General features: G+C 39.5%; 1 protein-coding gene across 2 annotated transcripts in view; it reads right to left on the minus strand.

The window, feature by feature from the left end:
- PHACTR1 (phosphatase and actin regulator 1) overlaps positions 1–2710 on the minus strand; it is a 585520-nt gene extending 582810 nt beyond the window's left edge. The window contains exons 1-2 of one of the 2 annotated variants that reach the window (XM_015135539.3): positions 2569–2706; positions 1467–1619 (exon numbers count right to left, since the gene is read on the minus strand). In XM_015135539.3, coding sequence (XP_014991025.1) covers positions 1467–1569 — 103 coding nt within the window. In that variant the 5' untranslated portion in view covers positions 1570–1619; positions 2569–2706. 2 annotated transcript variants of the gene reach the window in all.
- Between the last annotated feature and the right edge of the window lie 13617 nt (positions 2711–16327).

Below are 16327 nucleotides of genomic sequence, written 5' to 3' on the forward strand. Positions count from 1 at the left end.
TTCTGTTTTGCCAACAGCTATGCGGTTCAGCGGGACGACCCTGCCACAGAGCATTATTGTCTCATTCCAGTCGAATGGACCAATGATGTAGCAATGTGTGACCTTGAGACTGGAGAAGGGATTGAGCCTAACCTCATCTCTCACCCTCTTCCAGCCTCCATTCTACATCTACTTCCAGCATCTTCTTACTTGCAGAAACAGAAGAGGTTGGAGATCCTGGCCAGTCTCTCACTCCTTTCCTTCTTCACTCACATTTTTATGTCTCTTTAAGTGGCTGAGAACAGCCATGTTGACTTCGTACACCCAGAAGGTTGAGGAGAGTTTGTTATTATATCACTTTTGCTAATTTCAGGTCTGCTGATGATGACCTCAGCAAATCAACCAGATCATTTCTAACCCATCTTGACTTTAAGAAGACTGGGTCATGCTCTGGGAAATGGAAACAGAGAAGGAGATGGCTTGCAAGACCCCTGAGGTTATCACGATAAATTGGCTTAAAAGGGAGGTAAAAGCAATTCAGAGGACCACTTGGGAAAGCCCAGACAGGATATTATCGGTGGCCTGTGTGAAGTTCCCATCACCATCTAAAGTGAAAGATGCCAGAATTATAAAAACTGACTGCATTTTTTTTCTCAGCTCTGCTTTGTGACTTCAAGAATTCAACTGCTTTTCTATTTTAAAATAGGGACATTGTCCTCCTTCTCAATGCATCACCTGCATCATTTGGGACATGCCCATCATCAGGTTGCTTTGACTGAACACCTTAAACATTTCATGGAAAACAGAAAATATGTGTAAAAAAAAATCTCCTTGTCACGAGATCCCATATAACACTCCAGCTTCTTTCTTTAATATGGTGGAAAAACATTCTAAATTCCCCAACAGAAGGGCAAGAAAACTGGAACCTAATTGACCATCTTGAAACATGTAATAAAAACAGACACATTAGCCACAATTCACAACAGGCTTGCTCCCTGAATATACACTAGTAATTATCTGAAGCAGTAACTGAATTCAGCTAAAATAGAGAAGGCAGCTATAGAGAAGCTCAGCGCTTCTCTCAGAAGCCCTAATCCTGCTGGATTCCAGTCCACTAGGTCATGATGCCCTAAGATTTCAGGTGCAGTGGCTGCAAACTGGAAAATCTCCAAGGGGAAGAGCATTCCTGATTCTTTTTGGACATAAGTGTTGGACACAAGGCGGTAGGAAATCATTTCTAACATAGCTTTCTGAGTGGCACTTGCACCAAAAGTTGGGTATTTTTTTTAACCACATCCAAGAAGTGTGGATTTATTTATTCTATTATATGCCTGCCTCAATTCCAGCAGCAGTTTGGTAGAGGTTATCAATTTAGAAATACCGGTTATTAAACTTTCAGAGCAAAGCTTTAACAGCTACAGCCTACACGGCTGTTCATATAAAACCGACGTGCAGATAAGAGGAGTTTCTTTTTCTTGTTTTATTACCTTGAGCTCCTTGACTGTAGAAGAATCTTTGAGCTGACTCAACATCCAAGAGTCTATGAGCAGACTCCACATCCAGAAAATAATCCATTTTGGGATAATCCATCCTTGAGGTTCCAAACACAGAGTTTTGAGAGAAAATGTTTACTGGAACACCTATACAGAGGAAAAAAATCCGCAACGTTTTAGATGTCAAGTATAAAGTGTATATATAGATGTACTTTAAAATGATTGAAGAAGAATATCCCATTATAATATTCTACTACTTGATTGACATTTCCAATTCTAAAGCCACCCCTCAGCATAGCTTTCCTACCATATGAGAAAATGCAGCATTTAGCCAACATTCATTAAAAGTAATATATGCTACCCTGGAAAAACAGATGATCTGATCTAAAGAGAGATAACATACCAGCCTTTCCTTGCTTTATATTCGCTGGAACATGTATTGTTAAATTCACATGCTATCCGTTTTATAAAGGTCTATTTGATAAATAGCATGATTAAGTGTCCGCCGTTGTGAGTGCTGATCCTCAGCTGATCCTGCGACTTTCGGATTCCCCTGGAGCAGGGAAAATCGCCTGGGAATCTGAGCCTCCACTCATAGATGCCTTGCGTTTATGACACTCGCTGACATATTTGCTGTACAAATGCTTTGAATTCCTTCCTTTCCAGCGATTCCCTTCAGCACATTTTATAGAGTGCTAGAGGATCGTCACCTGCCTGGCAGGGGCTGGTTTTGAGAAATAATTGTGGTTGGTAGAGCAGCAACAATGATTGCAACATTACAATGATCCCTATGATATTATCATACACTAGCCTGTCACAAAGCTAATATACTTCCCCAGAAAACATTCAGCTTGTTGGGTTCTTTTTTCAAGCCTATGTAACCTTTCCCTGATACTTGCACAAATGACTTATTTCTATTTCTGCAGAATATTTTTTTGGAAAGAATTAACAAGACAAATTCATTAAAACCAAGCTTAGAAGGCTAATCCAATTGGTTTCTCTTTCTAACAGTATGTATTTTAATTTAAGAAACCAAGTCCGGTAAGACAAAACTTTTAAAAATACTCAAAGGTACCCCAATAGCAAATATACTTACTGCAAAAAATAAAAATCAAGGGCTATCTGTCAGCGGTAAAACAAGAGTCGTTCCAGCCAGTAGTGTCTTTGATCTTGCTAAATATTCCCGGTGAAAGTAAACGATTTTGATTGTTTGATTAGAACAGTGATGAATAATGCATACAGTCCACTGGACTTCCTTTATCAGATAAAATGGCCAGAGCACGTTACCTTAGCAACGGAAGGTGACGCCAGCCTCAGCCTCTGCACCCTCCCCTGCGAAGGAAGAAAATTACCAGTTTCCCGTGTAAAACTTTGGCAGAAAATCATCAAATCCACATGTATACATCATGCAGGGCTATTCCCCAGCCCCCTATCTCTTATGCAGAGAAGTGTCATAGTCATTAAAAAAAAAAAAGATTTATGTCTTCATAGTTTATTTTTATAATCCCAAATCTTAGTTTGATTTGTAGCTACAAAAGAATAGAATATTAAATGATTAAAAATTTAACATATAGAAAAGTTGTCTAGAAATTTTTGTGGGGGCACCAGTTCTCACCCTAATGCTGGCCTAAGAGTGGCAGGGAATGGGGGAGTTTAGGGAAAGGCCATTTTAGCTTAGCATATGTTAGACATTCTCCTGTTATAATTAATACACAGAACAGCCACCGGCATCTAGGCTGAAAATAACTCTTCCCTTCTGCGAATCAGTCACTGGAAGAAGCTTAAAAAGCTGTCTGAAATTTCCCAGATTCTGAAAGATGCATTATAGCATAGATCTTGTGGGAGATACTCCCCAACTCCCATCCCCGGCAAAGGAAAATTAGCCAAAAAGGTATTTGAAAGGAAGAATCTAGAAGTTAGCGGATACTCACCGGCACTTGTTGACCCCTTTCAACAGGACACGGTAGAGTACAAAACAAAGCAGTGCGACGCTTCTGAGCCCGCAAGCCCAAATGAACAGCTTCTAATTTTCCCTTCAATCTCGCTTTAAGAGCACTGAGCAGAGGGAAGTGATGGATTTGCCCATTTATACTGTGATGAAATGCAACCCTTAAGAAGCGATCTGAGTGGAGCTGCTCTTTAGAACACATTAGACTGCTAATTTAAGAAAATTGAAAGGTTTTGTTTTACTGTCTTTTATGTGTTCTTCTCTGCTACCCCCTCAATTTAATTTGCATTTAAAATTATTCTCATGTCTCCTCGGCTCTCCAATGTGTGGAGTACTTTCTAATCACGAAGGCTGCTCCAGTAGGGTTTGGTGCAACACCACTTTTATTCTGAGCTGCAAAACAAGGCAGGTAGTCATAATTGTGAGCTGTTTTCTGTAACGAAATACAGAAGGCACGTTTGATGTCACCCCTTCCCCCTTGCCTGGCTTTCTTCCTTTCCTTGCTTCTGATTGCCTGGTCAAATATCCAGCGCAAATCATGCCAGCCTGCCTAAATGCATTTCTCTCTGTCCGAATGTAGCAAAATAATCCCAACCACAAAAATAAACTTTGGCTAGTATCTCAAGTTATTCTGGTTTAATATCCTTCCTACCAAACCTCAGTAAGGACTTTTAGGCACAATGCTTTGAGATCTACATGCAGGGCATAGTGATAGCCAAATGTAAGCCCTACTGTGGGTTTTCCACAACCTCTTGCACCCTTTGTTGACCAAGCAGAATTGCTCATTAGTATGGCATGGTGTGCAGTGGGTCAGCTTGTTAAGAAAAGAGCATTTACATTTGAGAAGCCTCGGAAGGAAGACCATCAACACCACCCCTGTCCTCCCACTCCCTATACACAGCCCAGTTGGCTGCCCTTGAAACCAACCTGAAAATCCTCTGCTGTTTGTCTTGTGGGCTCTCCCTCTCCCACCCGATCAGAACAAATCAGACACCAAACTGGTGCTGCAGATAGTTAAGCCTCATGAAAAAGGAAGCTGAAACTACCAATCATATGCCCTTGTAGGAAAGTCAACTATGGACTCTAATTCTCAAAGCTTTGCTCCAACCCAAGGACTGACTTCTTTCAGGTTACTTTTCTATTCAGCACCCACTGGAGACATGCTGAACACTTGACATTTATAAGAGGAGAAAGCTGTCTTCTGGTTCCTTTTACTTACTGTGAGGTGTGGGCGACAGGTTCTGAACTCATTATTGTAATGCTACTGAAATTGTAATGACTCATAGGTGAGAGAAAGAGAGAGAGAGAGAGTGTGTGAGAGTATAAGTCTATGCTGCTGACCAAACCTTTAGGTGAGTGCAAATGAATGTGTGATTGAAGAAAGAGAAGCTAAACTGGAAATGTGAAAAATAGAGTTGATTCCCAGGGGGTAGGTGGTGGATTTGGAAGTCAGTCATTTCTGGAGAGTTGACCAAGAAAGGGAAATTTAAAATACTTTACAAAGTGAACAAACAATTTGAAGGGGTCATGATTTAAGAAAACTCAGGAGGGAAAATTTCGACTTAAAGAAATATATTTGGGGCTGGGCACAGAGGTTCATGTCTGTAATCCCAGCACTATGGGAGGTCAGTGCAGGTGGATCACCTGAGGTCAGGAGTTCAAGACTAGCCTGGCCAACATGGTGAAACCCCCATCTCTACTAAAAATGCAAAAAGTTAGCTAGGCGTGGTGATGGGCACCTATAATCCCAGCTACTCAGGAGGCTGAGCAGGAGAATCGCTTGAACCTGGGAGGTGGAGGTTGTGGTGAGCTGAGATCATGCCATTGCACTCTAGCCTGGGTGACAGAGTCTATCTTTAAAAAAAAAAAAAGAGAGACTCAAAAGAAAGAAAGAAAGAAAGAAAGAAAGAAAGAGAAAGAAAGAGAGACAGAGAAAGAAAGAAAGAAAGAAAGAGAAAGAAAGAAAGAAAGAAAGAAAGAAAGAGAAAAGGAAGGAAGGAAGGAAGGAAGGAAGAAAGATGTATTTGGGAAGGGGATGATTATTCATTGGCAAACAGGGACTTACTTTTATGAAATAATCACTGTGTTCTGTAGCATATGACCAACTTCTGAAATAGGTTTTCAAAATTGATCTCACTCTCTGGGGAATATAGCTATAGATTTCATATAGGGGTGTGTGTGTGTGTGTGTGTGTGTGTGTGTGTGTGTTCGAAAATTATTTTTAAAGATGGTGAAGCATAGTAATGTTCAAAAGCCAATGTCAAAATCTGATTAGCTCAATTCTGTTTCGTAACTTTAAACTCCTCCAAAACAACACTTATAATGGTCTATTGTTCTGAAAAACAGTAAAATCGTAGAGGAAGGCAAGGTTACATCAAGTATTCAAACTAACACGTATTCAGCACTGAACAATTCAACCCAAAACATCCTCAAGATTTCAGCTCCGCAAAACTTAACTCAGTGTTAACATATCTCTATGACCTAGAAATAAAAGATTATTTTGAAAAATTCCAAAATAGATTCATATCTTTTACATTGATGGCATTAAAATATGAAAGTGTAGAACTGTAAGGTTGAAACATATAATCTAGAATTATTAAAAATATGTGAGATGGCAGAGAGATACATACTTTTCTCTTTTCAGTTTGATTGGAAGAGGATACATATGTGAGTATTCTATACACAAGCAGATGTATTCAATTAATTCAAAATAGAGGTGTATTTCATGATGGAATCTAGAGGCAAGTAAAGATATTGGCTTGTATTTGTTTTGGGGTGTGCTTATTTATTGTGTTGGATAGCAAAAGACCCAAACATTCTGGGAGAGATCACATAATTTGTAAGTAGATAACTTGCTCTTTTTATATTATCCTGTTGACTTCCATTGGAACCAGCCTGGGTTTATCCTTTTTGCTAAGAGATAAAGCAGTTCTTCTTATTTATAATTTTACAATCAATTTTCCTTGTTTAATTGCTTTATATTCCTGAGCTCTCTAGAAGACCACGTTTTATATTTGTGTTGGACTATTGAGGTTTGGCCTTCTACCTAAATGACATCCTGGAGAAGATTCTTTTTTCTGCTAATAAACCCAACTAGCTTTAACTTTAAAATATTAGAGGCTTTCTTAAAGTGTGATGATATTTTGGATCTGTTGGTTTGGTATCTAGATTAATAATCTTTGGTGAAGTGCTAGCTTGCTAGACAACCACAGAAAACAATATTCATTCATTTTTGCAAAGACCTGACCCCAGAATGTTTCAATAGCAGTAGTTCCCTCTGCTTGATAAGTCACTTTATCTCTCAACCCCTCCCTTGAAAGAAATTTCTTTCCTCTTTCTTTCATTAAAAAAATTAACAGTGATGGAGTCTTGCTATATTGCCCAGGCTGGTCTAGAACCCCTGACCTCAATTGATTCTCCTATCTCAGCCTTTCAAAGTGCTAGGATTACAGGTGTGGCCTCCTTTCCTTTCTTTGTAAAGCTTATCATTAATTGATAGGGTACTGCAAATATTTTATCTAAGGCTTTATTTGTATTGAAATCTTGCTGGCAGAGAAAACATGTTAAGCCATCATCAGTTCTTTTTGCTTTAGAGTAATGGAACTTCCAGTTGTTTCTTGTGAATAAGTTTTGATGATACTTAGAAAGCTAAAGAAGGCTGGGAAGATTGGAAAAGTGTGTGGAGAACGAAGTCTCAGGGAAGAGGACCTTAAGTCTATTCCGTACAAGCCTATGGCCATGTTTTGAGGGCTTTCTTAAGTTTAAGATACCTGGTGTTCTGCTGGCAGAAAAGGGTATTAAATTTGTTAGCATCTCCGTTTGAACCACGGCCTGAAGCTGCCTTATAGATTCAGAGGTGGATTCATTAATTCGATTCAACAACGTTATGCCAAAGGAGTTTCCCCTTGGGCCAACCTCAGTTAGCAGGAAAAGTCTTCACACCAAAACCACAAAGCCCTCTGCTCTTGAAACTGCACTAGAGAGAGCCATACTGGTCAAGGCGCATGCTGGACAAGGTGCACACTGGACAATATGGTGGGGCCAGGGCCAGGCAGAGGACATCCTTTGGCTCCACTCGCTGCCCACTTCTGAAAATATCTTTTCCCCTCTGTTAATACTTTTTAGAAAAGTCAGTTGAGAGAGGAAAGAACAAGAGTTCACATGTCATCTTACCCTTCTGCCAACTGGATTCTAGTAAGTTGATCTTACTTATGAAAACCTTTTTGTTTCAAAGAAAAAATAGTCAGATTCAGTCCCCATCTCAGTGCACAGGTCATTCATCTGGAAATAGGGGAAGGGGGAAATGTTGAGTAAGGAAACAAGAAGTTCTCTAGCAACTGTTTACTTACTATAACTCAAATATCTAAATACGAAAACATTAAAATGACCACCCAATGATGGAGAAGTACATTGACAATAGTAATTTTTTACATGAATTTCAGGATATATAATAATGATACTTGACTTATTCCCTCTGGCAAGAAAATCACATTGCTCTCAATTCTTTCATTCTCTCTCTCTCTCTCTCTCTCTCTCTCTTTCTGTTTCTCTCTCTCTCTCCCCCTCTGTGTGTGTGTGTGATTTATTTTCAACTCTCCTGGAGAAGGCTGACAAATTAGTCACAAGTTCCCTAGTGGGAGGACTAGCCCTTTCCTAGTCCCCCTAAAAATTCATATAGTAACCTGAAAACATCCAAACACATATTCAAGAAAGAAAGAACAATAATCTCTAAGAGCCACAAGTCTAATAGACCCTACGTTGATGGTATGGCCCTTGAGCCTCCAAAGCATATTGAGCAAATAGGACTGAACATAGCAGTGAGAGCCCACGGGGAGGGAGGGAGGGAGTGTGGGTCGTTTCTAAATAATAAAGGACATAGATGACTCATTCCTTTTAGGTTTAAAATACACGGACACATTCTACGGCAAAGTCTGTATGCTTAAATATCAACACTTAATGGTTTTCTTATGTATATGTGCAAGAACATTCAATGCGTATCTTTGTATAGCAAACAATTATTATTATTCATGACATAGTCCCCAGTTTAATTTGTTGTTCAAAGGTAAATGCTTTTAGGATCTGTCACCTGAAGGCATTGAAGAGTATCATATCACAGGGATTCAGTTTCCAAGTAATAATTCTCTGCTCCTTGTGGATTAAAGATAACAGAAGACTAAACTCCTCCCTCATAAGAGGAATGGCTTTATTTGTCTTTTCTGAAACAAAGAGAACCTTGTTGGTATTTATTGCATTTTAATATATCATAAATATTATCAGTAAATGAAAGAAAAATAATCTGTCATATTTAGCCTCAAAACACTCATTGCTGTATAATGAGCGCCAAAGAAATGTTAGCTAACCATTTAGGAGATAATGCAGTGAAGTAGTTTAAAATATCATCTAGGGGATCCTAGTTCTGCAGCAGAACCGTGCACACTAATCTCCTTGGGTCTCAGTTTCCATCTCTAGCAGAGGAATAAAAATCAGGGCCAAATGAGACAACACAGAGCCTAAACACAGGAAATATATAGGTTAGGTAGTATTTAACAATATTTCTTGAACAGCCTACATGTATGCAAGGAGTTGAGGCAATAGAGCACCCCTTCCCATCCACCCTAACTATATCCATCTAATATGTTGAAACATTGCCTCCATCACTCCAATTGCAAATAAACTCTTAGTCCTCTGAAATTCAGTAGTATTTTGTCTATATCTCTAACGTATGTTGTAGTTAACTATGTATGTATACATGAAGATTAAATGAGTTAATATGTGTGAAGCAGCTGGAGTAGTGCCTGGCTCATCGTACACACCCAAGGAGTGTTAGATATTATCATTATTTTTCTTCACAGACAGTGCTTCAAGGCACATTTTTTTTTTTCCTGGTGGGCCATATAAAGTAGGAAAGCATTGAGGACGCATGCCAAGACATCTTCACCAAAAGGACATCTGTTATTCTTTTTACTATCCTGCTTTCCTGAGAGAAGTTTGCAACAGTGAATGACAAACGAGAGCAGAATTTTCATGAATTCATCTTCTCTTTCCTCAGCCAAATTAAATGACTCGATATATGTAGATGCTTGGCACAGAGTGGGCACTTTATACACTGGGTAATTGCTCAACAACTGACGTTCCGGCAGGGTGCAGTGGCTCATGTCTGTAATCCCAGCACTTTGGGAGACTGAGGTGACAGGAGAGAGGACTGATTGAGCCCAGGAGGTTGGGGCTGCAGTGAGCTGTGATTGCGCCACTGCACTCTAGCCTGGGCGACAGAGCAAGACCGTATCTCAAAACGAACAAACAAAACAACTGAAGTTTCTATTTTTCCAGGGATTGGTCCACAGATCTTGCCCACTATAAATGTTCAGGTATTATTCATTTCTTCATCATTGTTTCATTAGCAGATGATAGTTTATCACTCAATATGTGCCAGACACTGTAAATAGTTGCTGGGAATACAACAATAAGCTAGTTTGATTCCTTCCTCAGGAGATTACAGTTTAGCCTGATCTTTGATTCTCTTAACATTTTTTCATGTGAAGGCATACACTGAGAACAAATCCTATCTGTAAATGAGCAGAGATGTCTAGAAGCAGTCAGGTCCAGGGTCTCAGCCACCAACAACCGAGAGAGAGGTATTTTGGTATGCTGGTTGGGAACCTTTGTGTGGTGTTCAACCTTTAATGTTTTTAATTTCTCCTTAGCTTTTCAAATTAGATGGGAATACGGTACTTAGTTGGTGGTAGGGGAGGAAGGAGTAGACACTCAAACTTGGTACTGTGTTTAAGGCTGAAATTGTAGGGTGGCACTCTCATGTCTGAACTTTGAATAGCAACACAAAGGATTACCGGGCTGGCTGATGAAAAACAACACGCACACAAAAACCAAACAAACAAAACAGAAACATGTACCACCATGTTTTAAACGAATAATCTTTAAAAATGGTTTCAAGAGCTGTTGGTTTTAAACCAATTGATTTTTAAATGTGCTTTCACAGTACTAGGATGATAATTACCTTGAGTGAGTTACCATCCATCACAGGCTCTTTTGTGTATTTCACAGATCTCTCTTGGGAGGAAAAATAACAGAACTGCATTGCATTTCACTAGCCTGGGAATTGTGGGACCCAAGGTACTTGGGAGAAGTTCATGTTCTTTAGCCCTTAGAGCCTTGGGAGTAACATTTTTCAGGTTAGTATAACCTCCTCTAGCAGGGTAAACATTTGGGCTGCATTTTTTTTAAAGAGCCCTTGATTTAAAAAGCTGGTAGCGGCAAATAGCAAGAATCTACCATCACATTTTTAACATAGCTCTGGAGGAGCTATGATTTAAAATCAAAAGTCTTCTCATTCCTATGGCAACCAACGAAGTATTCAACCAATGTTACATGCTGTGTCCATTAAGCGCTGTGTTCCTCCCCCACCTTCTGCTGCCTCCCTCCCTCTGGATCAACCTGAACCTCACTAAACTGTATACCTGGAAAAAGGCTCTTTTCCAGATGCAGAATTGGTTTGCAACATGCAAGCCATCAAACCCATGAATGTAAAAGGGAAGAGTCCTCCCAGAGGAAACCTTTACAAACCCAAAGGGAAAAAGCACCCCAAAATAGAGACACCGTCTGCTTCCTTGATTTGACATGTTTGAGAGCTCCTTGTTTTAAAGCCAGACACAAATCTGTGAAGAGATTCCCTTGAGTTACAACCCTTTTTGGGAGCAGCTACCATGAAGATAACATATGTGGTGAGACAGAGCCAACAGCACCCACTGTGCTGCAGCACAGCCATGGGAACATTTATCACACATTCCCAGGAAGCTGGAGTGGTTACTCATGCTTATAGAGAAATACCCTCCCTGAAGCCACTGTCTCATGGGTGGTGGGGGTTGGCTGCCACCACTACTGCCTACACTTCGAGGAGGACTCCAGTGGCTTTATGCTCTCCTAGAGGGCTCCATTTTTCAGTTCAAAGCTGAAGACTGAGATTCAAAGGCCCCAAAATCAAGGAAACGCAGAGTCTGAATTCTGGCTGTTTCTTTGAAATTTCCAAGAAAGAAAATAATTTTCAGGGTGGAGATGGCCAGGGATGCTTTACATAAAGTCTTGCATAGATTCCAATGTGGATGGACTAGTCATTTGCTTCTGGTTCTTTGGAGAGGTTCAGAGGAACATTCTGAATTACAAAGAAGCATCATACAGCCATTGGCTTCTCTTTGGACTCCAATCCCTGTCCTTGCGTTCCTGGGCTTCCTCAGTGAGGGTGTGTGTTTAAGAGGAAATTGGGTGAAGACTGTCCTCAATCATTGCATTTGTGTAAGTGTAAGAACTGAGAGGTCTGTTGCTCTGTGACTTTAGGCACAGTGCTTCCCAGCTCTGGGCTTTCCCCCCGTCATTTGTACGACAGTGATGTTAAACTTTTTAAGTTTAAAGTAAGTCCAAGTCTAAGGTATCTATTGCTCAAAAAGTTTAGAACTTTTAGAACTGAAGTTAATAGAATTGAGGCCTGATTAAAACTTCCTATTTCTTTCTTTTTATAAAACGGGACTAGGTTATGTACAAGCAGACTCTACTGTGAGACCCACGGTGCGGGGTCTTGATGCTCAAAATGTGTCCCTACATGGGCAGCATCACTGGGACCTGGGAGCTTGGGAACGGCAGAAGCTTGAGCCCTAGTCCAGACCTCCTGTTTCAGAATCTGCATTTTAATAAGATCTTCAGGAAATTCGTGGGCACATTAAAATGTGAAAACCACTAACAGAGTTCTTACAGAGGCTGTGTTTCTCTAAATTTGTTGGCAGCAGGATCAGCTGTTTTAAGCACCTTGACTTACTTTCCCCCTATCCCTGGTGATGTTATTAATGATTATTTTTTCCCATCTAACAGGTGAGAAAACTTAAACTCATAGAGATTAGGTAACTTGCCTATAGTCACACAATAGATTATTAGATGTTGGGGCCGAGATGGATTTAAGATAGACTTCCTTCTACGGCCAATTAGCTAAGAGGGAGAAGAAACCAGGTCTTCTTCAGAATGTCCACCATAAACCTCCCTTGTTTATTAACAATAGCATCCCCTGGTATAAAACCCTTTATCTAGCCTTACCCATCTCCCTGCCAACTTGACATTGTACTTTTCATTTTAAAGATGATCATTGGATTCTCAAGACAGCCACATGAAAATCAACGGAGGGATTCTCCATTTTACTCAATTCTGCAGAAGAGGACAGAAAGTCTAGAGAACCTAATGGACTAGTTGGAGCTATGAAGTGCCAGAGCAAAAGCTAAAGCCCAGATGTTTTGGAGTCAAGCCCATTGTGACAGCACCATCTCCACATTGTGTCTGATTCAGAGTGTTTATCCTGCTGGCTGCTCTGTGCCCATGCTTACCTTAAAGACCGGGACAACTGGTGATGCCTTCTTGGTGATTCTTCTTTTTTTTTTTTTAATTACAAAAATTTTATTGTGGTAAAACACACATAATACAAAACTTACCATCTTAACCATTTTTTACTGTATGGATCAATGGTATTAAGTACTACACATGAGTGTACAAATATCTCTTTGAGACTCTGCTTTCCATTCTTTTGAGTAGTCCAGAAGTGGAATTGCTGAACCATATGATAATTGTGCTTTTAATTTTTTGAAAAACTGTCATACTGTTTTCCACAGAGGCTGCACCATTTTACATTTCCACCAAGAGTGCAGAAGTGTTCCAGATTTTCTACATCTTTGCCAACACTTGTTATTTTCTCTTTTTAAAAAAAAAAAATCCAAATGAGTATGAAGTTCTTTGTGATTTTTGAAGGAGCATTGCTCTTTGAATGTCCCCACTTGCACACTGGCCAATGGGTGTCTGACACAAAGGCCAAAGCACTTTGATTTGAGCTGGTTATAGAGTCAAGATCACAAGCATACTGTTAAGATAGAGCAAAGACAAGCCACACACTAGGAGAAAATATGTGCAAAGCATATATTTGAGAAAGGGATTGTATCTGGTAAGATAAACTCTCAAACCTTAAAAATAAGAATACAAAAATGCAATAAGAATATGGGCAAGACATTTGAATAGACACATTGCCAAAAGAGACACGTGATGACAAATAAGCGCATAAAAAGATGTCCAACATCATCACTCAATAGAGAAGTGGAAATTAAAATGTATTAGAATGTCTAAGGCAAAAAAGGATGACCATACCGGTGCTGGCAAGGATGTAGAGCAACTGGAATTCTTACATTGTTTGTGGCAAGGTAAAATTATTACAATTATGTTGGAAGCATTTTGACAGCTTCTTGAGTAAATGTTCACCTACCATATCATCCAGTAACTCAACTCCTAGAGGGTACCCAAGAAAAATGAAGGCATATGTCTGTTAAAAGATTGTTCATAGCAGCTTTATTTTTAACAAAGTGGAAATAAGCCAAATGTTCCTCAACAGATGAATGGATAAAATAATTGTGGTATATACATACAATGAGATACTACTTGGAAATAATAGGGAATGGACCACTGATACCTGCAACTACACGGATGAATCTCAGAAGCATTTTGCTGATTGAAAGAAGCCGGACAAAAAAAAAAAAAAAAAAAAAAAAAAAAAAAAAAAAAAGGAGTACATGCTGTATGATTCAATTTATATAAAATCGTAGAAAATGCAAACTAATACATACTGACAGGAGATTAGTGGCTGCCTGAGAATGAAGTTGGGTAAAACAGGGGAGATGAGATTACAAAGGGCATAAGGAAATTTTGGGGGATAATGGTTGTGTTCATGATCTTGATAGTGGTGATAGTCTCAACAGTGTATGTAATTCAAGAGTGAATTAACCATATTACACACTTTAAATATACAGCATTTGTTGTATGTTAGTTATTTTTCCAGAAAAGCTATTTTTAAGAATTGAAGGAAACTTCATACCATAATGGATGTTTTCTCTTTTGTTATTTCAACTTTTATTTTAGATTAAGGAGGTACATGTGCAGGTTTGTTACAAGGATGTACTGCATGATTTTGAGGTTTGGGGTATGATTGACCCTGTCACTACTGAGCATAGTACCCAATAGTTAGTTTTTCAGCCTCCTCCACCCATTTGTCCCCAGTGTCTATTGTTGCCATCTTTTTGTCTATGTATTCTCAATGTTTAGCTCTCACTCATAAGTAAGAACATGTCATATTTGGTTTTATTCCTGTGTTAATTGGCTTAGGATAATGGTCTCCAACAGCATCCATGTTTGATGCAGCCACAGTTTATGACTGTGTAGTATTCCATGGTGTACATATACCATATTTTTTCTTTATCCAGTCCACCATTGATGGTCACCTATGTTGATTCCATGTCTTTGCTATTGTGAATAGTGCTGCAATGAATATACGAGTGAAAGGATCTTACTGGTGGAACATTTCTTTTGGATAAATACTCAGTAATGGGAGTGCTGGATCAAATAATAATTCTAAGTTCTTTGAGAAATCTCCAAACTGCATTCCACAGTGGCCAAACTAATTTACATTCCCACCAATAGTGTATAAGCGTTCCCTATCCTTTGCAGCCTTAATAGTATCTGTTGCTTTTTGACTTTTGATAGTAGCTATTCTGACTGGTGTGAGATGGTATCTCACTGTGATTTTGATTTGCATTTCTCTGATGATTAGTGATGCTGAACATTTTTTTCATGTTTGTCGACTGCTTGTATGTCTTCGTTTGAGAAGTGTCTATTCATGTCTTTTGCCCATTTTTTAATGGGGTTATTTGTTTTTTGTTTGTTCAATTATTTAAGTTTCTTATAGATTCTGGATATTACACCTTGGTTGGATGCATAGTTTTCAAATATTTTCTTTCATTCTATAGGTTGTCTGTTTATTCTGTTTTTCTGTTGAGTATTTACTCCTTCCTTTCTCTCTCCCTCCCTCTCTCCCTCCCTCCCTCCTTCCCTCCTTCCTTCCTTCTTCTTCCCTTCCTCCCTCCCTACCTTTTCTCCTTCTTTCCTTCCTTCCTCCCTCCCTCCCTCCCTTCCTTCCTTTTCTGCCTCCCTTCCTTCCTCCCTCCCTCCCTTCTTCCTTCCTTCCTCCCTCCCTCCCTTCCTTCCTTTTCTGCCTTCCTTCCTTCCTCCCTCCCTTCCTTCCTCCCTCCCTCCCTTCTTCCTTCCTTCCTTCTTTCCTTCCTTCCTTTCTCTCTTTCTCTCTTTTTCCTTCTTTCTTTCAACAGGGTCTCACTCTGTGTCACCCAGGCTGGAATGCAGTGGTGCAAACATGGCTTACTGCAGCCTGGACCCTCCTGGGATCAAGCGATCCTCCTGCCTCAGCTTCCCGAGTAGCTGTTAGTACAGACGCACCACCATACCCGGCTAATTTTTTTTTTAAATCTTTTGTAGAGATGGGGGATAGTTTCTTTTGCTGTGCGGAAGCTCTTTAGTTTAATTAGTTCCAATCTGTCAATTTTTGTTTTTGTTGCAATTGCTTTTGAGGACTTAGTCATAAATTATTTCCCAAGGCTGATACTCACAATGGTGTTTCCTAGGTTTTCCCCAAATATTCATATAGTTTGAAGTCTTACATTAAAATCTTTAACCCATCTTGAGTTAATTTTTGTATACGGTGAAAGGTGGGGGTCCAGTATTCTTTTGCATATGACTAGCCATCTATTCCAGCACCATTTATTGAATATGGAGTACTTTCTCCATTGCTTATTTTTGTCAACTTTGTCTAAGATAAGATGGCTGTAGATGTGTGGGTTTATTTCTGGGTTCTCTATTCTGTTTCATTGGTCTATGTGTCTTTGCACTGGTACCATGCTCTTTTGGTTATTACAGCCTTTTAGAATAGTTTTAAGTCTGGTAATGTGATGTCTCCAGCTTTGTGCTTTTTGCTTATGATTGCTTTGGCTATTTGGGCTCCTGTGTGATTCCTTATGAATTTTAG

This window comes from Macaca mulatta, chromosome 4 (genome assembly GCF_049350105.2).
Source record: "Macaca mulatta isolate MMU2019108-1 chromosome 4, T2T-MMU8v2.0, whole genome shotgun sequence".
NCBI lineage: Eukaryota > Metazoa > Chordata > Mammalia > Primates > Cercopithecidae > Macaca > Macaca mulatta.